This window comes from Geospiza fortis, unplaced genomic scaffold (assembly GCF_000277835.1).
Source record: "Geospiza fortis unplaced genomic scaffold, GeoFor_1.0 scaffold16, whole genome shotgun sequence".
In the NCBI taxonomy this organism is placed as follows: Eukaryota; Metazoa; Chordata; class Aves; order Passeriformes; family Thraupidae; genus Geospiza; species Geospiza fortis.
Genome location: NW_005054302.1, coordinates 5,493,083 through 5,516,703, shown reverse-complemented (window position 1 = coordinate 5,516,703; position 23,621 = coordinate 5,493,083). Strand labels below are relative to the sequence as shown.

Genomic DNA, 23,621 nt, shown 5'->3' with positions numbered 1-23,621 from the left:
TCCATTACTTTGGATAACTGACTGGCACAATTATTTCTAAATACCAGGGCTATCACAGCTAAAGGGTTGAGGCTTCTCACCAGGCAAGGACCTGGAAACCCTGAAGAACCTCTTTGTTCAAGGAGAAGCATATTGCATGTGTAAGCCTTGCCCACAGAGAGGGGACGAGAATTCCCTCTCCTCCAAACTGAAACACAGATAAACTGAAGGGAATAACAGAAAAAGAGATCAGAAGGTAGTCAAACAGAGAGGTAAATGTCCCAAAATACTTTTTCAAAAACATCCATTCTTCACAGCAAGCGAAGAGCCAGGGTCCTGGTTTAGAGAGCTCGCTGTGCACAATGGAGAGCATGAAAATGAATGAAAGGGTCAGAGAAGAAGACAGATATTCTCTTTGCTTTGCATATAGTCAGCTCATTTAACTACTAATTGATATAGTTAATTTGCAACATAATTTTAAAACACATTATTCTTCATCACAGCTCTTTCTTTTGACAGAAAGTAGTGTTAGCTGTCTGCTAAAACAGAATTCAACTGATCTGGCTCAGTGATGCTCACATGCAATGAGACTGGGATGGGCTGAATGGAACAAAAGGATATCTGTAACAATTTCAAAAAACAACAGCACTTCTGCAGGACTCAGGCATGCAGCAGTGGTCCTTACTCAGCTGAGATATGGAAGAAGCCTGAGGTCTGAAATGGAGATTCCAGCTGAGAAACAAGAGCTCACCCAGATGTACAACATCCCTTCCTCAATGGAATCAGTCTGGAGGCAGATGCACTTCTGTAAGATCATTAGCTCCTAAGCAGCCCCTCACACTTTGGGAGAAATCTGGACAACTTCCATGCCCAAGGACCTCCTGAGACTGCTTTCCCAGTGATACTGATTAGGCTGTTGACCTGCTGTTGGGGAAGGCTGCAGCACTGCTCAGTCAGCAACCCCTGGCATCAGCATAGCTCGGCATCACATAGCACACTACCAGCCATGACTTGGCTCCTCATTCACTGGCCAAATGACACCACTGTACAGGTGGCTGGAGCCCACGCACAAATTCTATCACAATACCACAGGGTGTATTTTAGAGCTCTTTGTGTGCCCACTGTACTCCTGGCCAGCCAATGGCAAGTTCCGTGTGCTGGAGCAATGGGCTAACACATCCTTCCAAGTTTCACCCAGCAAGACTGCTCCCACAGAGGTGCCTTCTTTGAGTGAATATTCAATGCCAAGAGCCTTGCTGATAGGATATTTCATAGAGAACATTTTTATCTGTGCCAGAAAAAAACCAACAGATGAAACTTTTCATTTTATCATCTCAAACATCTCACTCAGGTGTTACTCCCCTTAGCAGACTGCATGTTAATTCCTTGTATATTATGAATTTGCAAAATAACTCCTGTTTATTAAGGTATATAAAGATATTTCCATGAAAACATCTTAAAACAGTATCTTGGATCTGCCCTATTTTCTTAGATAGTTTTTGGTTGAATTCTACTTGACTTCACATGTAACTTATACCCTTACCTAGTAATCAATCAGAGCAACATTTTACAACATCACTGCAAGATCTCTTAGTGAAAGAAGCCTTTGGTTTAGCCTACAAAAGCCATTTGTAGCTTAAAACAAATCCAGAAATAAACATTTGGGTAGGTCATCAATCAGTTCTTTCACCTCAATTTTGTAGAGCTGTACTTTGGCATAGTTTGCAAAGCCACACTTTAGTCACTTCTGATTATTAGTCGGTGATTTTTTGGACATTTCCCATAATTAATGCTACAATCTCTACTTTTACAGTGGCTATAGAAAGAAGTCTTAAAATGTCAGTCAAATTAACACATTCAAAAATATAAAACATACAACATTTAAAGTCACAATTTGTTGAATAGTAAATTCTTTTTTTAGACAAAAAGGCTTTTTTTTCTAAAAAAGAAAAGAGGAGGATTATTTATGATTGCATCTCTCTTAAACTAAAAAAATCAGCAATACCGTATTGATGACATTAACGACTCCTATTTAGAAACAAAAGTCTAGTTCCCAGAACATACCATATGGATCACTTCTGTTACCAAAAGTTTCACACTCAAGGCATTTGTAGGAGCAGTCACCAAATGTATTTCCGCACTTCATCATCATCATCATCGAAAGTCTTGGGTTGGAAGAGGCCCTAAAGATTATCCAATTATCTGCCATGGACAGGGACACCTTCACTAGACCAAGTTGGTCAGAGCCACATTGAACCTGGTCTTGTACACTTCTAGGGATGGAGCATCCACAGCTTCCCTGGAAAATCTGTGCCCCACCACCCTCACAGGAATGAACAACTATTCTAAACCTATTCTCTTTTCATTTTAAAGCCATTCCCCCTTGTCCTATCTCGACACACCCCTGTAAAAAGTCCCTCTCCACCTCTTTTGTAATTCCCTTGAGGTATTGGAAGGTGTTATAAGGTCTCCCTGGAGCCTCTCTGCTCCAGGCTGAACATCCCCAGCTCTCTCAATGTTAAATGAGACTTTATTTTCTTCTCCTTACTCAAAATAAATACCTTCTTCCAAAGGAATCCTGTTGAAACTGGGCTGATGATAACTAGTAAGGCAAATCAAGATGTAACATCTTACTTACCCTGAGCAAAGGTACCAGGTTTTGGTCCCATAGTAGCAGCACAATACACTTAGTTTAGAATTATAATTTGATTTCAGTTATCAGTTAGGGGTCAGGAGGTCCTGACCACAGCCACTGGTACTTCTCTTTGGTTTTATGCTGTCATTTTTATATTCTTTGTTTTTACCCAACTGCACACCCGAGTATGCCAACACTCACAGAACATTCTACTAAAAAAATGTGTAATTTCTGCACAGTGCAAACAGGGGGTTGCTAGGATGGTCCTTCAAGTCCTGCTAGTCCAGTGTGGCACCTGGTGTGTTCAACACATTCAGTGAGCCCCAAGATAATTATATAACACCATGGGAAAAAAACAGAATTGGAGCAGTAAGTCGGTTATTTTTAAATACTGTTTATATATTTGTTAGTGTTATTCCCATGTCCTTGGAATTCTCTGTGGAGTTCCCCATCACCCAAAATGGTTCCAAAAGCCTTTCAGGACCCTCTGATGCTGCTGAACATAGCTAGGAAACCTCTCAGAGGTCTCTGCATTTTTGGCTGACAGAAAATATTCTCTGTTATTTTATGCTCCTATTCCCAGGAACAAATGCCAGAAACTGAATGTTCAAGACACAGAACAGAAGTTATCCAATAATTGAATTTGAAGCCTTCCTGAGCAAAGAGGAAATAGACTGAATCAGCAGTCCTCTGAGATGAGTGAGAAAATTTGATGCTCTTTTAATGATATGTTCCATGCTTCTTTCACATGGAAATTAAACAACACTGCTTGTCTGCAAGGCACTCACATCACTGCTTTAGACAATATTTTTATAGTAATTTTTCCTTTAAAATGAAAAACTAAATACAATTCAGTGAAGCTGAAAAATCAAAGTTCTTTCAATATGAAGTATCTCCTTTAATACCTGCCAAGCACTGGTATTTTTCCCCTTGGGTCTTAGTGGAGCTGGAATTAACACAGCCTCATCTGTTCTTTTCTTGGTAGTTCTCCTTTACTGGCAGTAACAGAACTCTGAGAATACAGGAGCTCTTCATTACTTTTGCCTGACTTCTACCAGATGCAATGACCATGGAGGCAGAACATACTTCCACAGGGGAGTCATCCAAAAGTCTGCACAGCAAAGGACTCTGAGCTTGCCACAGCAAGCACAGCCAAAACAATCCCCAGGCTCTGTTAATCCATTCAAACATTCCCTCTGCTGGGTGCCTTTAAGGTAACCAAGCAGAAAATACTAACAGTTTTATCAAAAAAAATTGTAACAATTCTATTAAGTTAAACACTTAAAATATAATTAATTTAGCATTCACTGGAAAGTGTTACACTAATACAAGAAATCAGCCTGTGCTGTATTGTATGAAATCAGTTTTAATATCATCCCTTTTCTAAGCAAGGTTGTCCTGGTAAGGAGAAGCTATTTGACAACTGAAATAATATCACACTCCTTCTGGGGGGGTGGGATCAAAAGGAGAATTTAAGCTGCAAAGACCCCTAACACCAGTGGGAGGAGGGAACTTAACCCTAACCCTAACCCCTGATCCACACCTGGTGCTCATCCTGCAGACCATGTCTCACCATCACTGAACTTCCCTGCTCAAACTGAGCCAGAGCAGCACCACGTGCCAAGGTGCTGAGAGGCCCTACCCCATCACACACAGAACAAAACAAGTCTGCCCCATTTTACTTTCTTCCTCTAGCCATGGGGCATGACTTTACTTCTGTTTTGGGACAGGCTTATCTCCCTTCAACAGCCAGGAATGAGGATTCTGAAGTTATTTCAGTTTGAGTAACTCTGCCCATTAAAATACCTGCTTAAGAAATTGATTTATTAATAGACTGTTTGAAAATTTCAGGTAATTCTTCAGACTCTTCCAAACACATCACAGGCCAAATATTTTTATGCTCTAAGCTTTTGTTTTATTAATTTTCAGAGGCAGTTATCTTTGCAACCTGTCAATGTAGGCCATCTTTTTTTAAACACTTCAATATATTATCTGTACTGTCTCAAGCAGGATCCTTTTGACCTGCATCTTCATCAGAACAGACATTTTTAAAGCTACCAGTTCAACATTTGAGGAGGGAAGTACAAGACTGAAGTACTGAGACATGACACAATCAGATCCTCCCAACTCCAATGCTGACAGCAATCCACTACAGCCACTCCACTGGAATATTCCTACCAAGATGCTGTCAGATAGACACAGAAAATAATAGCTGAAATAGTTTTTATGAAGATCACATAATAACTACATAACAGTCCCTTCTAAGAAAGAGAAAAAATGATTAAAGTGTCAAAGAAAAAGAAAGGTAATGGGAAAATGAAAATGAAATATGTTTTCATTCCTGTGATGGTTGCATAAATGCTGCTCTTCCAGTGAGCCCACAGCACAATGAGAATCATTATAGAAAAAGCTGCTGTCTAGTGTGAATAAGAAGATTGATTTCTGTTCTTAGAAAGAAAGAAAGAAAAACAGTAAACCCTAATACATAAAACTCACAAGGCAAAAATCACATTATTCAAAATGTTGAAAATGGTATTTCAATATCCTTCATCCAGGACCAAATTTTAAAATGTTTACATCTTTCTGAGGCATCGAAGTACAAAATGTTTATTAATTGTTTGCAATCTGCAAAGAGGAAATTCTTTTTTAAGAGGAAAATTATGTGTTAGAAATATCTTGCATGCCTGTCCTGTGCCTGTGGAAAAAGAGCATTTAATTCTTTTCTCAGATACTCAGTCCTTACTTATAAAAGCCAAAGGTTAGTGACAGGAACAAATAGTATAAATATTATTTTATGGGTTAAGTTGTTTCACTTTCTTTAATCATGACAATATGAGGGAGGTACTATATGCTTTTTTAAAGGAAATGTATTTTAGATGTTCTAGCTGGATAGAATGTGAATAGATATAGTTATAAAAGGCATATACAAAAAAATGAAGACTGAAACAAACTACAAAATTTGGGGAATCTTCACAACACCACATTATAAATCTTTTTTTTTTTTCCTTAGTGATTGCTTAGCACAGGCAGAAGAACTTGGGGTCATCCCTGTGTTCCCTCTAAGCAGTACCTCTGTGGTTTATGTAACTTCTACATCTAATATATCACTTAGTGAGGTAACTTCTGCCTCAGCATGCCCTAAAAACCCTCAAGTGACAAAGGAACATTCCCAGAGGAGCAAATCCAGTTACCCAGCCATTGGGTCTGCCTGGCTGGGATATACACTTGAACTGTGACTCCATCCTCAACATTGTAAAGAATTGCAAAGGAAAGTCTCATCCTTTCTGACTGAGTGCTCTGGCCTTCTCAACCATTTCATCACTGCAAAACACAAACTGAAACAATGATTAGCACCACTGGCATGGGCCACCTGACTGACTACAGGTGATCTGCTGCTACTGACACTGTCAGTCTCTTGGAAGACCTTGGAGTAGAGCAGAATGAATATCACACATCCCTGGCAAGAGTAAAAGGCAGCAAAACATTATCTAGTCAAACTTATCTCTAATACTGCTCAGAAATAGCAGAAATACCTGGCTAGGTATCAGCAAATCAGCACCTGCTTTGGGGTCCTGACTTTTGCAAATCACTCTTATCTCACTCTTTCATACTAATTATTCCTAAGGTAAAACCAGCTAAGTGTTATTTCCTAGTAGTATTCCCCTTGATTAGAGTTTTATGACCTTCACAGTCTACAATGTCTGATTCAGCTACATTCCCAGAATATAAATAGCTCAAATGCAGGTACAAGTCTCAGGCAATGTAAATTTCTGTTAACTGCCTATTCCATCTGGGTCCACGGCCCAGCAAAACATCAGCAAAGCTTTTATTTCATAGACAGTCTCAAAACTGCAGAGCTTTGCATCCATGGAAATAAAGCATGAAAATTTCACAACAAGATGCATGCCCAGTGAGCATGAATAAATTAATATTTAGAGTCAAACCATGCTGTCAACTATAATTTAAATTCAAAAGACTAGATATTTATGAGACATGATTGGAGGAAACAAGCTAAGTAGTCAAAAACCGGTCCAAAACTACTAAGCTACACTCAAAACCAAACAGGAAGGGAATCCCATGGGTCCCAATTTGAGGTTTGAAGACAAAATTTAAGGTGGAGGGAGAAAGTGATAAGCTTTCTCTTTTGAGTGGGCTCTTTGGCCATGCAGGACAGTTCTGCAAGTGACCTGCTCCTTCAGGCACGGAGCATGTTCCAGGAGTAGCGCTGGCAGGAGGTTTGGCAGTTGCTGGGTAGAAGTGGCCTTACAACTGAAAGCTGACAATGCAAGTGCCACACTTGCATTTGCTGCCCCTCACAGCAATAAACCCAATATTTATACTCAAGGCACACCCAGGTGTTCTCACAGGCTCTGCCTTCCTTCCCACCCATGAACTTGAGAGAGCTCCTGCACAAAGCCCACTCAATCCACAGGGAGACACTCCAGCTTTTCCCCTTCTTTCTAAGTCCATTCAGCCTCTGCAAAGAGACACATCAATAAAACCTTAGCCTGACATCATGCATTATCACGTTGCAAGTACCAGGACAGGAAGGAGCAAGACAAAGAGCGACTGAATGTGTCTGCTTTAATTCAACCCATCCCAAGGAAAAGGGCTTTCCACTGACATCACACCCATTCAGATCAGATGCCATGAAAAGCACAGTCATTTAAGAACTCAGATAAGCAAATGAGGAAAAGCATGAAAATGTATTTTGAATAACCAACAATTAATTTTAGGCAGTGGAACAAAGAGGTAGGAAAAAATGCATTCCTGAAAATCAAACTGAGTTGTGTCTAAGTATTTCCATCTTGTAATGCAAAAATTCATGAAATGCATTTTGTTCCAGTTATGACATAGTGTAGTTTAGTAACCCATGCAAAAGTTTTGCAGCGAAAGGAGATATATGGACATTTTCATGTCCAACCAGCTTCCTTATCAAAACATTATACAAATCATAAGAAGGAAGAGTTTACCATAGAGTCATATTGTTTTAACAACCACTTCACTTGACAAAACAATTTCCAAACAGCTTCGTTTTTCAGCTAATGTAAATTAGAAGGATACATTTTAAGTTTAGATTGCTACACTTTTTCAGTTCTATCACTGAAAACACTTTCAAAATGGCATTTTCATTGGCCTGTCCTAAAGTAGAATTACTAACAATTCTGGGCCCGTTTCACAATGCTCTTAAAGTTCTCCAATGCACAACTCTTGGTGAGATAAGAAAGTCATGCCATCTATTGTTTCTCATAACCCACCACAATCTCTAGAAGCAGTCAAGCCAGCAAACCCAATTCATCTTGAAAACCATCGAAGTCCATACACATTTTGACAAGCAAATGGGTGGGACAATAGCATTAGCAGAAACAGAAGACACAAATTTGATTCCAAGAGCTCAATGAGCCTGCAAAGCAATGGGAGCTTAGTGTCAAAAGCTGACTGACTGTGAATAAATCAGCTCTAGGAAAAAAATTAGAATTCCTAGATCATAAGTGACAGATGTCCCTTATGCCGGAATGACTTTCAGGCCATTTCATTTTAATTTTATTAGGAGAAGAGGAAAAACAGTTTACAGAGCAAAAGAAAAACACGAGATTGTGTACAGTGGGTTTTAAATTAATCTGCTAGTGTCAGGACTGCTTGTCTCATTCAGTTGGTCCAGACTAAAAATGCAGAAGAAGGAGATAAAGAACTGACTCTCAGTATAAAAAGGGGGACAGCATCCTTCCAGCACTTAAAAACCACTACTTTTTTACAGTTTCCAGTGATCAACAAACCCACTTGGGAAAACACACTGGGAAAGTGCTTTGCTGAAGCAAGGGGCAAGCAGGCTTCTTTGCCAGCTGTTCTACTCCATATTCAGTGTGCGCGCCTGGCTGAGAGTTGCCAGAGGGGTCTCACATTCACAGCTGCTAATAAGCAGTAGACCTTATGTCCACAGGATGCCACAGAAGCTGACACTATGCACTTCTCCTGGTTCAAAAGGCGCTAGAGAAAATAATGGAGGCTGGTCCTGAGGGGGCTATCCCGTGCCACATCCTGGATACCACTGCAAGAGGAAGTGCTTTCCGCCCCTGAGAGCTAAAAGTGAGGAGAGTGTTTCACAGGGAAGAACAGTGCAGGCTTGAACTTGGTCTTACCTGTTTCACAAAGAGTTGTCTCCTGGTCACTGTGAGAGTCAGCATGCTGGTCTGGATGGACTTTTCATCATTGAATCACTGAATATGTTGAGTTGGAAGGGACCCACAAGGATCACCAAAGTCCAACTCCTGGCCCTACACAGGACAGTCCCAAGAGTCACACCACGTGCCTGAGAGTGTTGTACAAGTGCTTCTTGCACTCTGTCAGGCTGGTGCTGTGACCACTCCTGGGAAGGCAGTTCCAGTGCCCAAACACCCTCTGGGTAAAGAACCTTTTCCCAACATCCAACCTAAACCTCCATTCATAAATCTGAATTATATGTGGCATTTGGAATTTCTGCCAATTTAAAAATGTCATTTTTATCAAACCCAGTGTTTCGTATTTTAAATGTTGTATTATAATTTGTAAGGTAAATTCTTTTCCCTAGTAAAAATATTTTATGTCTAAAATTACTGAAAAAAAATCAACTCACTTATATAAATAAAATTAATTTTTTGCCAAAAGACATTTTGCTGAACTGTTAACTGGGAAGTTATGCTTTTAATAAAATATTCAAAACAAATACATTCCATCAGAAAAAAAAAAACAGTCTAGATACCTCCAGTAATGCAGTTTAAGGTGCCATCTTTATTCTTAGATAATTTCTAAAGCATCCAGAGCCCTAAGTCAAAGGCCAGTGAGTATCCTTAAAAAACTGATTTATTTCAAATGTGGAAAAGGGCTGTTAGTGTGAACTGAAGAGCAGCAATACAAGGAAAATACAGATGCACAGCATATGGCAGGGAACCTGAAACCCAGTTTCAGAAATGTGGGCCCACAAACTGGTAGGCACCAAAAGTGCTGGCAGGGCTCATCCTGCCAATCCATGGACCAGGAGGGCTGGGTCTGGATGGAGGTCTCAGGGACAGTGGCTCCCTGAGGGGGCAGCCCCATCTCCTCTCAATCTGCCCAGCACTGACAGCTCACGAGGGGCACGTGAGGAGAACGTGCCAGAAGAGTGAAAGCAGGAGAGTCATTCCTTGTGTTCCCATTCAGCTAAAAATTGAAGCAGCTCCAGGCACCTCAGTGTACTGTCAAGGAGACAAGTATTTATATCATGTCACAGATGGCCTTGTTCATCACTACAGTCTGCAAATGGCTGCACTCAGGATGTACCTGTGGGAGCTTCCAGCCCCTGTCTGGGCAGGAAATGGTGGGGGACACCAACCTGCCCTGCATGCACAACTCACTGCTGGGGGGGTTATCAGCTCCCTCCCATGCCAGCACCTTCACCTCAGTGGATGGGCTCAACATGGATTTCAGAACACTCCCAACACACGAGTTCAGACTCAGCCCTCTTAATTTCTTATCCCACATGTGACTCCACTAACATTCACTGAACTCTGTTCAGTACAGTTGTATTAACCATGTGTGAAGCCGTAAGAGCTCAATCCCAAATGGTTAATTGTGACAATAAATTCATTTTTTATTGTTGCAATAAATAATTTCTCCCACAGAGAAGTGTAGAATGAGTTTCCTTAGAGAGGTTAAACAGCAAACATTGTCCTTGATATTTTGGGACAATATCCAAAATTTGGAAAATCTAACTGGATGCTAGTGAAGGTCCCTGATTAAACACACACACACACAAAAGCAAAAACTAAAGTGAAATGTGAAAAACAACAGAATGTTTGTATAAGAAGTAGAGCAACAGGGCCCTTTAACATCTGTAGTACCATACCATAGGAAAAAAGCCAATAACAAGCATTTAGCTGCATGGGAAAACAGGAAACATGGTGATGGAAATCATGTTTAAAACTAGGTGCCCATGTTCTTCAGGTGAAGGGTCCTTTTTTTTCCTGCTTGGTCCCTAGAACAGTGGGATCCTGTAAATGCTCTGTGCTCCAAGGAACAGGTGGTAACACACCAAATTAACAAAATTTTGCTGAGATATCAATGCATGAGGCTGTGCTTTGGCAAAGGTGCACATACAGCCCTGCAGGAAGTGCTCCCTATCACCCAGACCTCACAGGACTTATACCAGAAATTCAGGACAGTATTATTTATTCCAGTGATTCAAATACCAGTAAATTGAAACACACAAATGAGTCTTTAATTAAACTGGTCAAGACCTCAACACCCTGAAAGCCAGGACAGGTGTTTTGGCTTTTTTTATTTTGCTTGTAGGTGTTTAATTAGGGAAAGATCATGATTTGTGACCTACTTTCATCTGAACACAGAGCTGGTATCAGGACTAAATGAAAACTGTTTTCTTATTCTTTCTCACTGCCACTCTGAAAAAAATATATGATTTATGCATTGAAATGAAAATAAACATCTTTTGAAGAGAGGCTGGAGCAGCATCTGTTCATTGCAAAGCCTTTGAATTTTTGGTTCTTTTAATGCAATAAGACATCTGAACAGGTTCAACACTGCAGCAGAGTTGTCTGGGTCACATGCCTACAGCTGCCATTGAAGGTAACCAAGCCTGAAAAGTGTCAGTTATTGCAGAGTCAGATTTTTATTTTTTTTTAAGATAAATAGCTCTAAGTGGGGATGTGATTCCGCTATGAATTGAATAGAGGTGTGTGGCAGAGAAATAGGGAAATGTCTAAATCAGTTACTGGCAACTTTTAAGCAGGGTCATGCTTACAGCTACTGATCTACCTGCCGAATATTCAACTTCCAAACAAGTGCTGGCAAACTGAAAAGAATTCCAAAATGAGTGACATGAGCTATGGGAAAATAATACAGCATGCAGTTCCCAAGGCCCAGTCTACTTTTTTTATCCATAAAGGACTTTTATGGATAATGACATGACATAAACTGTATTGCTATGTCCCTCCTCTCAAAATCTATGTAAGCAAGTCAACCACAGCCTATGAATCTGTGCAACTTCTTTTTTTTTAAAAAAAAGCAAATATCTAGCAAAATGCATCATATGCTGAGCTTTTTTTAACCATTCACAAGCAAAAAATTTTTGAAAGTGCTTATCAAATGAGTGAGACAGAAGAAAATACCTCTTCAGATAAACTGATGTTCTCAGATTAATTCCCATGCCTGCAGCACAACAGCTCCCCTGCCCCTCACCATCACCCTTTTACCTCTCATTCACACCTCACTCTTCAAGATACAATTTTTGTCCCAGCTGCTGGCAGGCAAAGGATGTCCTTTGCTGCCATCCCCTTCCACCTGCCTCTCTGGTGTTAGTACTGCCTAATCTAAAATCCTGCTTCCAATAAGCCCCACTCCTGCCACTTCTCCTGAGAGCAAGCCACAACCACATGGAACCTGTCCAGGTAAGAGAGTACTTTGTGTGTGTAACTTAAATAGGGGAAAAGGCTTTGAAAGCCTCCTTCCCCCACCTAAGCCTTCTTCCTCTTCAGAGTGATTTACAGCAGATTCATGAAGAGCAGAAGACAGTCAAAGGGCTGTGACTCAGTCCTGGGAGAGGGGAAGGTTTCTGAGAGGGATAGGTGCATTCTGCCTGTCATGAAACCAGACTCTTCCAAAGGAGAAACAAGTGTGTCATAAGGTAGCTCAGAGCCAACACCTCCCCTACTTTCACACCTCATTTCCTTCTTGTAATTAAAGGCTAGGTTGACACTGAGGACAGATTCTAAAAAATAAACTCCTTTTTGGTTTTAAGAAAGTTGAATTACATCAACTAATACAAAATGAAAAGCACCAATTTGTTTCTCTGGGGGAACATATTAATTCCAGAGGAAAATGCACCAGACATATGCTTTTTGGTGTCAAAGTATAGTGCCAAAGAGGAGCTGGAAATACTGCTGCTGTAAGAAGTAACTATATTTTGAATTATCATAGAATCATAGAATCATAGAACCATAGAATGGTTTGGGTTGGAAGGGACCCTAAAGATCATCCAGTTCCACTTAGGGCAGCAGTATTTCCAAGGCACCCACACACAGAATTTCAAGCCTTTAGGCAAGTTTTAATTAAGTACTTCGGTGCATAAAACCCAGAACCCTACTTCACACCAAAAAACTTCCCTGTAATTCAAGGATAGGCATTGAGACAAATTTCATCCAACCACTGGAGAACTCCACACTAAAGACATGTTCTCAGTCTACTCAGCTGAATGCACTGAACGCAACACAGGGCTCACTGGTTAAGGTAGCTCTCTCCTAAAACATGGAGGAAAGATGCAGTGTAGGAGGACAAGTGCCTATTTGAATGACTGGAACAAAATAAAATTGGCTTAAGTGTCACTCAGTACCACTTACAGCCCTGGTTTTCTTGAGTGCAGCCTGAGAAGTAATAAGAAACCTATAGGAAAGCAGCATTCCAAAATAGGGAAATAAGATACAGTAAGGCAGCAATGGGAAACCGGCTATGAGAAACTTTCAGAATAAATACTTCAAGTTAGGCTCTAGTAAATGGCTTAAAAACTATTCTTATCATAATATAGCTGGAGTTAAATTAAGGATAAGATACAGGTATTTTTAAAATTCCTCACCCTTTTATTCAAGCTGTACTATTCAACCCCACTGTGCAGAATTTTCTGAATGGAAATGTCATGATTTGCTACAACTTCACAGGCAAAGCTTATAAATAATCTAGGAAAATATTCACTTGGCTGGGAAATATCACTTAGCCCCTGTTTGCAAGGCATCAATGGGCTTTGCAGAGTACACAGGACTTGAGCTGTTTTTCTCTGAGCAAAAAATCCTCTCCCGCCACACACATATAAGCACATCCACTTCCAAATTAATATTCTTACCTTATCTTTACTTTCAGAATCAGAATCCTCAAGTTTGGTCCGAATGACAAAGGGTGTAGATAACCTCAGGAGAACTCGTTCAAATGTGGCACTGATTTTAGGAGAGACTATGTCAAAGCACTCTTGGAATTTCAGCGTTTTATGAGTGTCACATCTGAGCTGCTTCCTAAGACCTTCTCCAAGCTGGAGAACCAGCATGTTGGGATCAAACATCAGGTGGAAGGGGAAAGCTCTGCAGAAGGTGCTGATACTAATCCTCAGATCTAAAGGGGACTGGGAAGTTCCTGGTGGAAGTGCTTTTGTGGTATTTGCATTTTCATGTTCTTTGATAAGGAAAGTCAAACAACTGCAGTTGCCTGGGTTTGTCCCCTCTGAACACAACTTATCGTTTGTGACCTGTTCTACTTCCACTTCCAAGCGGTAAATCTTCTTTGCTGCTGCTTTTATCATTCCTGTCATTGCAAATCCCACAATCTGATGTGGGTGAAAATAATGAAGCATGAGATTGCCTTCAGGGAGTTCTTTGCATAGGAAAGAAGGAGATTCCAGGGTGGCCTGTCTTCCAAATGAAGTTCTAATATGCTCCAGCAAAGCATCAAAGCCATTGAAGAAGTCTTGAAGGGTCCCACCTACAGCTCGAAGAACTCTTTCATTCTCGTCAAAGCAGATATTGAAGAATTCCTCCCCAAATTTTTCTTGCATTTCCTCAAACTTCAGACCTATAGGACAATGAGACACTGATATCAACAACATAGCATTGCTACTGTGCCACATTTTCCCTTTTTGCCTCTATTTGCCCAGGATTTTTCCAAAAAAATGAGAGCAGCTTTTTCACTGGATACCTATCCATAGGTTTCTGTGGTGGTTGGGGATGGAATAACCCTAGAAGCCAATTTTTTTAAGTCCTCATTGTTTCAGCTTGCTATCTCAGCCAGTTATTAGTGAGCCTGTTTCCTTTTCCTCGCTGTTACAAAATTAACCAGGTGTTTGTATTGTTTTAAGATGTAACAGAATAAAAGGAAGTATATATCAGCTGTCTGTGAATTACAAATTTCCAGTTTTCAAAAGAAATTAATCTGGGAATTAACAACACAGTTTCTTCACTACACTGAAATCATACAGAATTACCTGTCAGTCAACTAGTGAAACACCTTAAATTTCTCTTGAATTTGAACAGAAATTAAGGGCAGTTATTTCTTTCCTGAGAGCATAAACAGGCCCTTTATTTTAATGTGTATTCAGCATGCTTTATAACACTGGTAACATCCCAGTGGATCACTGAACTTTGCATTGTTTAGACTGCTTCTAGGCTTTCAATTTAGGAAGAACAGAGTGGTTAGTGACTTTTATACCTGAGGTATAACAGGGAACAGAAGTCATGTTGTTTGCAGACAATAACCTTTTATAATTTCAAGGCAGTGTCTGAACTGCCTATGTACACAGGCATAGTTAACACAATCAATATTCACAAGAGATGTCAGTGTTTCCCAGCTTTACAGTCCGCAATGATGTATGATTAATAGCAAATTAAAATGCATAAAAATACATATATAAATATGACAACATAAGAACATGACAAAGCATATTTTATAAAATAAATAATGGCTATAATTTGGGAAAGTTCATTCAAGTGCCATTGCTCATAAAGAAATTTGTTCACTAAACTAGGTTATTACAAAAATATTCCCAGGATCTTTTATGACCACAGATGGTCAGTTCTGCAGCTAAGCCAAAAGAAAGTACCTCTGGTACACAATGCCCCCTAATATCCTGACTCAGAAGACCGTGTGCCAACTCCTGACTCATTACCATTACGCCTGCATAATATAGTATTGTAACATCTTACCAAAAAATACTCACTATTACCCAAAAAAGAATTAAATTCTAACCCATACCAATAATGTCATAACTGGATATTAATAGCTAAGAAATCATTATATTCATATGTATACACAAACAGATATTCATACTTTTAAATCCCATTGTTCCGTATAGTGAAGTGTGAGGAACTTTAGAAGTCTGTGTGTAAAAGTGAGCAGTCTAGCAGGGACACCCAAGGCTGTAGGACTGCAGAGGGGAGCAGAACAGCATCAGAAACCCCTGGGCTATTGATACAAATGGCCAAATACATCCCACAAAGCCACCCAAAAGACAGCACAGGTGAACTGCCTTTCAAATGTATTGTACAAATACAGTGCAGCAGCTGCCCTGGCGCCACTGACTGCAAATGAGGTTTGCAGAACTGATCACTCCTGGACTCTGCTGCTACATATGCAAGCCTCACCTCATTATCACTGCCGGGAACTCTATCTCAATATTTGGCCTGAGGTTTTAGCTGATTGTCTTAGATTGGTCTCATTGTCCATCCTGGAGAACTGGCTGTTCAGTCTGGATGCAACATACTGACCCCAAGCAACAGGAATTATACCTGGCTCGAGGACGTCCCACTACTTTTAAGAACATTTGAGCTTTGAATTGAGTTACACACAGTACCAGCAGAAAATCAGATCAGCTCTAATAGAAAAATGGATATGACCAAACTCAACCAAACTGCTGGTCTATGTTAGTCATGAATTTTCTCTACAAGAACAGACACTATGATATACTAAGGAAATTAAGTTAAGAGACCTTCAGAACCAAAAATCATAATGTTCCTTTCAAGGAAGTTTCTTCCTTAGCCTTACAACAAGACAATAATTTTTGCATGAAGCATGATGTTTATCTTTGAATTAAAAATATTTATTTAATAACTTCTCTGCAAAGCTATTGGCTCCAGTGATGTCTTTGTGTAAAGTTGCACAAAATATTCAATATGTATTTTTACTGAATTATTCCTGCCTCTCTTATTGAAACAAATGATGAACAGATGCTCATATATATAATTCTGTATATACTTCAGTATAACCTTTTCGCTTGCTACCATATAAATGATCCTAATCTTTTGCAAATCTTTTGTAGATTTTCTCCCTACCCATATTTCTACACATAGCTGTTGTGGTTTAAGCCCAGCTGGCAAGTAAACACCACACAGCACTTGCTTAGCCCCCCTCCCCAGTGGAATGGGGAGGAGAATCAGAAGTAAAACTTGTAGGTTGAGATAAGAACAGTTTAATAATTGGAACAAAAGGAAATGATAATAATAATAATAATAATAGTAATAGTAAATAGTAATAATGATGGTAAAAGAAAAAAAATTAAAACCCATGCAGTAAGACAAGTGATGCCCAATGCAATTGCTCACCACCAGTGCCAGTCCCTGTCCTCGTTCAGGTCACTCCCCCAGTTTATAAACTGGGTGTGACATTTTAATGGTGTGTAATGTCCCTTTGGCCAGTTTAGGTCTCAGCTCTGCTCCCTCCCAGCTTTCTTGTGCCCTTCCTCATTGGCAGAGCATGAGACACAAAAAACATCCTTAGCTTAGGATAAACACTACTTAGCAACAACCAAAACATGAGTACGTTATCAACATTATTCTCATACTGAATCCAAAACACAGCAAAGTACCAGCTACTGAGGAGAAATGAACTCTATCCCAGATAAATCCAGGACAAAAGCAGACTGGGAGATAGTTTTATTACAAGTAGAAAAACCTTCATGCTAAAAAAAAGAATCCCAGAACTCATTGTATCTGTAGTACACACTTTATTACATTTAGAGATTTCCATGGGCTAGTTGTTATCTTTAAATATTACATTCAGTATGATTTCCAATTTCAACATATATGGTATTTCCTGTTTTTTTCTTTTATACTGAGAAAATACAAACAAAATTTAAATTATCTTCTTATAACCTTCAGATTATGCATCTACATAAAAAGTCCAATCTTTTCAAACTCATCTCACATTCAATTGTTGAACAATTGTTTTTCTGTTTGATTTTGCCATGGACTAATTCAAACTGAATATGGCATTGAAAATGTGAGTCAACTTCTGTTCATCGAAACTGACAATTTGGTATTTCATTCTGAAAAGCCAGCATCTCCATTCCTTCTTTTTCACTGTGAACCTCTAAGCAAAACTTTCATTCAGCTTCCCAGGAAAAAAGAAATATATTTCATATCTGTATGAGAGCCCAGAACTTCAAATGCAGAGGCTGCTAAACTCCCATTATCACCTCATGTATGACCCCAACACAGCTTCCTAATGAGCACTGGCTTGCAATTAATACAGAGGGGAAAAGTTCTTCCCTGGTTTCACCAAGACATCCCACTAAGTGGTAGTAATACAAAATAAACCAAAAATCATTCCAACACTCTCTGCTGCTCCCCAACTGAAATAAGTCATTATTTTGAGCTTCTGCTCTTTACAAACCTTCTACTAATACAGTGAATGAAGGCCTAAATATGCATTAGTCTCAATTTGTTTTCCTCCTGGAGAGGGATCTACTGTGTTCCTTTGATACCAGGAGGACAAATCACATCTTAACTTAACATTTTTTTTCTTAGTAGTTTCTTTTTGTTGCTTTACCTTACAATGTCACTTTTATTCTAGTCCATATTGGAGAGAAATTAAATATGCACATCGGAAATTGAGGTAAAGCAACCACAGAATGAAAATATTGCTACAGACCTCCACTAAAAAGCACTTTTGGATCTGTGAAAATTATTATCCTTTGAAAGTGCGTCTCAAAGACATTAAGAGAAGGGATCCTATATTTGCTATCCAGTTCCAAAATTACCAAAGTCTTTAAGCACAGGTTCAAAGTACAAATTAAGTATTTCACTGAACTGGAGCAGCAATAGATGACTTCATCCTATAATAACATACTAGCAAAAGATTTTCACTTTCTTTTCAGCAGTTAATGTAAAGTGAAAACACACTACAAAATGTCAAGGAATTAATGCACTATTTTTAAGCATTTTGTACATTATGAATTGGAGAAATTAGGTAAGAATCTGTTCCCATAAGGAAAATCGCAAATCATAGGCTCTTGAGAAGCAATCAGAAGATAAAAAATCAAATGTGATAAAAAAATATGATGTGATGTGATGTGATTAAAAAAATCAATGAATTCATTAACTGGTACAGCATGCAGAAGCAGTTACAAGCCATCCAGTTTTTCCTAAAAGTAAATAATGAAGACAATGGCTGCAGAGTGGCCAGCATCTGACTCATTTGGCATTGAAAAATACCTTTTTTTTCTGAGATACCATTCAGAATCTGTAAATATCAAACCTTAAGGGGTTGGAACAATTAAATATGCAATTCCAGACCTCATACTGTGAACAGAAGCAGAATTTGCCACCTTCAGTTATAGCAAGTGTCTCTTAAATGTTTTTGGATTATCAAATTTTTGGCATCAGTAACATCTTTTCCTTAAACAGATCTGTGGACAGAAAGACAGGTGGCAGTTCAGAATTTTAAAGAATTATTTCAGATGCAAAGGAAAGCAGCATATAGTCTCTGAATAGAAAAGGTTTTCTTGTGTACAGACTAATGCTGAAGGTACAGTAGATGAATCATTTGGCTTGTAAGTGAGCCTGGTACCAGTATCTAATTACTGTAGAAAGGACTTAAGATTTTACTTCATTATGATTGTGTATTTATATCATCCTGGGAATCCAGAGAGCATTTTTATATTAACTTTTTGGTGGTTTTTATATAAATACAGTAACATCATTTTATGCCTTTACATGTGGTTGTGACACAACTGAAAAATCTATATAACACTTCTCTTACAGTGCCATGCAGGGCCTGCATATCTTTCACAGAATATAAATGAGAACTACTGTTAAAAAAAGAACTCCTGACACTTGTTCACCTATAATATTTCCTTTATCCACTTTTAATGAAGTGGTTTCTTTCCTTGTCCTTTGACCGCGATAGAAATACCACTGTAATTATTGCCTCTTGCTGAGGAGCTGATCGCCAGTTCTTAACATAAATATAAAAGATTCTGCTCAAAACTGTTGACACAGGAAGCTCACATGAGATACTAAGAACAGGCAGTGGAAGAGGGTTTTGGCCCCATATAGTGCTCTCAGTAGCAGCCAATTCTGCAAGCAAAGCCAAGCTATGTGAAGCAAGACTATCATGATTTTATGTCCCCCACCACCACCTGGGAGGCTCACTTCTTATATTTGCACAGGGCTCATTAAATGAAAACTGCAGTCATTAGATTGGTATCTCCTAAAAATTAGGCAGACCAGGTTTGTTTCATGCTAACTGTAAAGATTAAGCAGTAATAAGGATTTTTTTTAATTTGCTTTTTTTTCATTAAAGTAAATATATGTGTCTTTGAATTAACATAGGGAGCAGAACTGCACTTCCTGGAATGAATAAAATTGCAACGAAATCTAAAAGCTCTTCCCATGAAATGCAGAATTATCTCTCATAACTCCTCACATATATAAAGGGCTCAACTCATCTGACTAAATATAGAAATCTAATGCTCCTTGAGTCTTCATAAGGCATCCAAGACATCTACAAAAGAACCAATAGATAGTTACTGTATCTGCCAAGATGAGGGACCTAAAGGAGACCTACACATTTTTGAAGGTTTGACAGAGGCCACAAGATACCTCACAGCACCTCAGATAATGACAAACACCTACATTTAGCCAATGAATCATGGCCAGAAAACGTTCTTTATAAATAGTCTTCCACAAGATGCTATTGTACATCATAATTCCAAACCGCTCATTATCTGCTGGAAGTTCATCTGCTTTCTAACAATAAATAGCTCTGATTTGAGGAGAGTGGGATGTCTAAGGCCATTTGGTATAAACATTTGTCCTTTTCTAATTGAGATGTACTCATCTCAGTTTTGAAATCACATGAATTATGTGCTTTTTGTTTAGATTACTTTTGTGTTACCAGTGCCCTGTAACGTCTGCTAAATAACAGGAGCCCTGTGAGTATAGCTGAGCCCCCCCAGGATAAAGTATTATTAGATTCCATTAGTATTGCCAGTCCTCTGGGCCGTGTAACATTTCCTTTTACACCATTTGTAAACCAACAACTTTAATTATAAATCAGGCTGTGTATCCTAAATTAGTTGCACCCTAATGACTAGCTGCAGTTCTTAGTGCAAAGGGAAGTGATAAAAATTTATATAATTTCAATATCTAAGCATTTACAGTTCTCAGACACCTCCCAAGCAGTCAGTCTATCAAACCTTTGTTTACCTTTTCCAAACACTACACTTGGTCTAAGGTGGTTAGAAGGTAGGCTAAGATCTGTCCTGGCACCTCCTTTTCAATTATTTCCTGCCTTTTCAAATACAGTATTTCCCAGTAGTTATTTAATAGTTACCAGAATGATCCCAAATATATTCCTCTTTAACAACAGAGGATCATAGAAGCATAGAATATTCTGAGTTGGAAGAGACCTAAAAGGATCATCAAAATCCAGCTTCTGGCCCTGCACAAGACAGGGCCAGAATCACACCATATACCTGAGAACACTTCAAGCACTTCTTGAATTCTGTCAGGTTTGGTGCTGTGACCACTTCCCAAGTGCTCAGCAGTGGAGCAATAAAAATTGAACAGCCTTCATCTCAGTGAAGCTCTCAGCCACCCTCTGGGTGATTAGCCTTTTCCTAATACTCAGCCTAAACTTGCCCTGACACAGCTTCATGCTATTGCTTCATATAAGAGCTAAGACTTTCTTAGTTTCATAAAGTAAACACAGATCTTTAACTTTGACAAATGTGCAGAGAACAAATGACTTTTATAGAATTATGTCCTTTGTACTAAATGAAGGATCAGCCCTGCAAGATATATTTAGTCATGAAGTGATCTGCCCTATATAAAGCAGCCTGCAGCACATGTTCTCTTTGGTAGTGACAAGCAAATGTCACCCAGAGCAAGAACTCTCTAAAACCTTACACTAACAATGGATTCCACCTCCTTCTCAGTGACTTGGGGAAGCTGAATCCAGAAACACGATTTATCTCCCTGACAGGACAGGGCTCTGAGCCAGGATTCCATACAACTTATCACCAGGGTACTATGGAATCCCTAGGGAATTGCCACTGCACCCTATCATCCTCCAAACAGAAGATGCCCAGATAGATAGAAAGACAAGCAAATTCTTCGCACCACTCTTTGAAGCAAAATCAAAAGAAAGAGCATTATTATCCCACAAGGTACAAATGCCTAACAGGAAAAATTCTTGCAATACACTTGAGTCCACATGCAGAGCTGACTTAGCCATTGATATATGCTGTGCATTTTTTAAGCCGAATTTTTATGAGAAAAAAAATAATTCTGTTGTACAATTTTTTTGCTTGAATTAAAAAAATGGAGGAGAATTTTTTTCTGTGCCTTAAGCAATGGAAAGTCAGATAGATAAAATTACTTCTGCTGGAACCATGATCTGATACAAGTGTATTTGTATCTTCAGACTGTGTGACCAAGTATAATTTATAGAGTTTATCTAACATGGTGCTGCAGTGCATGCAATTTAGATAGTGCAGTTTAAAATTCACCAATGGGCTTTCAAAGACAACACTTCTTCCATGTCATTAGAGACTGGGTGTGAACAGTTACTGCTGCTTTGCAGGTTTTGCACAACAGCTCTTTTTATATGACTTCATGAATTTAGGTTACTTTTCATTAGTTTTACTGTCAAAGTGAGGACAGATTACACAGTTCCTCAGCAAGATGCAAAGAGGCTCCAAAGGAAATATTGATGCCATTTAAAAGACAGATAACTGCCTTAATGAATCTCCCTTTCTTTTTTTTTTTCCTTGTGAAGGACTGAAGAGTGAAAAATAGTTCACATTCACAAAGGCTACACTAATTGTTTGCAGTGTCTGAAAAGAGTGTTTGGATGAGGCGAGGTGAAGGTTGTACAATTTTTATCTGACGTGCATTTGGGATGTGAGAAATATCATGTGATATATTGGAAGTACTGAGTGGGGTTCAAAAAGGAAAATCGAGCATTTCTCTACTGCTTTGTACAACTCAGTACCACAGACCTTCTTTGAATATCTGCCAAAGAAATAAACAGGAGATAGGTCATGAAGGCTTTATGTCCCAGAAGAAATTCCTTAACAGCAGTTACAAAACAACAAAAAAGTTTTCATCTGTAATTTCCTGTTGCCAAAGTTTTAATTTGCAGCTACATGAAGGTCTTCTGCTTTATTCTGGAAGCATTTGAGTAAAAATGCACACTCTAATCTTACATGAAATCAAATTATTTTAAATCATGAGGACAAAAGCAGTCCCAAATGAGATTTGCTGTCATTGTTCAAAATGCTGAATGTACAAAGGGTATGAAAATGTCTTTACTTCAAGAAGGTTGAAATCTGAATAGCACTGACATGTGGCTTAAAGGATTAAAAAAATCCTGTTATCTCCATTATACAGATGGGAAATTGAGGCACAGAAAGAATAAAAACTTGCCCAAGGTCCAATAAGGAATCTCTTCAGATACAACTTTTCTCTCTAACATACCTCAGTATAAGTTTATAGTCACCTAAGAAAGAAATGTGGCAGTAATCCACATAACATACTTCATCATGGACATCTTTCTCTTATCATTATTTCCAAAATAGGTTCAAACCCACAGTGTCAATCTCCTCTGAACAGTTTAGTCGTGTACTTGGCAGTGCTGCATTAACAATTGGACTTGATGATCTTAAAGGTCTTTTTCAACCTAAAGGATTCTCTGTTTCTACATGCTTATGAAAGACACTGTAAAAGTATGCATGCACCAATTAATGAAAGATGAGTCCATCACGAAGCTGTCTGGGCTATTTTTGAAAGGATGGAAAGTTAAATTAAATACTCCAGCCTCAAAAGCTCTCATTGTAAAGGAAAACAGTGGGATTGATCTGGTACCACACACAGTTCACAGCATGTGAACATGATGGACATGGGTTCCTTTAATTACAGTGCTTTAGAGCAGGGAGACTGCTACTGATGTCTAGACTTGTAGCAGAGCGACTCAGCAAGGAGACAAGGAGAGCCAGGTCCTTGCACTGCAGGAAGATGGTGACACACTTTAGTGCTGACTTGACAGGAGGAAAATTGCAGCATTCATACATGATAAATCACATGCACCGAGCTGAGTGAACAGCTTGCAGTCAGCACTTCCCTGTGAGCAGCACAAGCACCAGGACCACAGTGTGAAGCATCTGCTCACAGTCTTCCAAGTTTACCAGTGATCTCAGCATTTGCACTCTTCTGATGAATAA

General features: G+C 39.0%; 1 protein-coding gene across 1 annotated transcript in view; it reads right to left on the bottom strand.

Annotated features, from left to right (window-relative positions):
- Positions 1 to 23,621, bottom strand: part of GUCY1A2 (guanylate cyclase 1 soluble subunit alpha 2) — a 124,054-nt gene that overhangs the window by 97,814 nt on the left and 2,619 nt on the right. Inside the window, exon 4 of the mRNA XM_014311752.2 lies at positions 13,479 to 14,197. Coding sequence (XP_014167227.1) covers positions 13,479 to 14,197 — 719 coding nt within the window. The remainder of the gene's footprint in view (positions 1 to 13,478; positions 14,198 to 23,621) is intronic.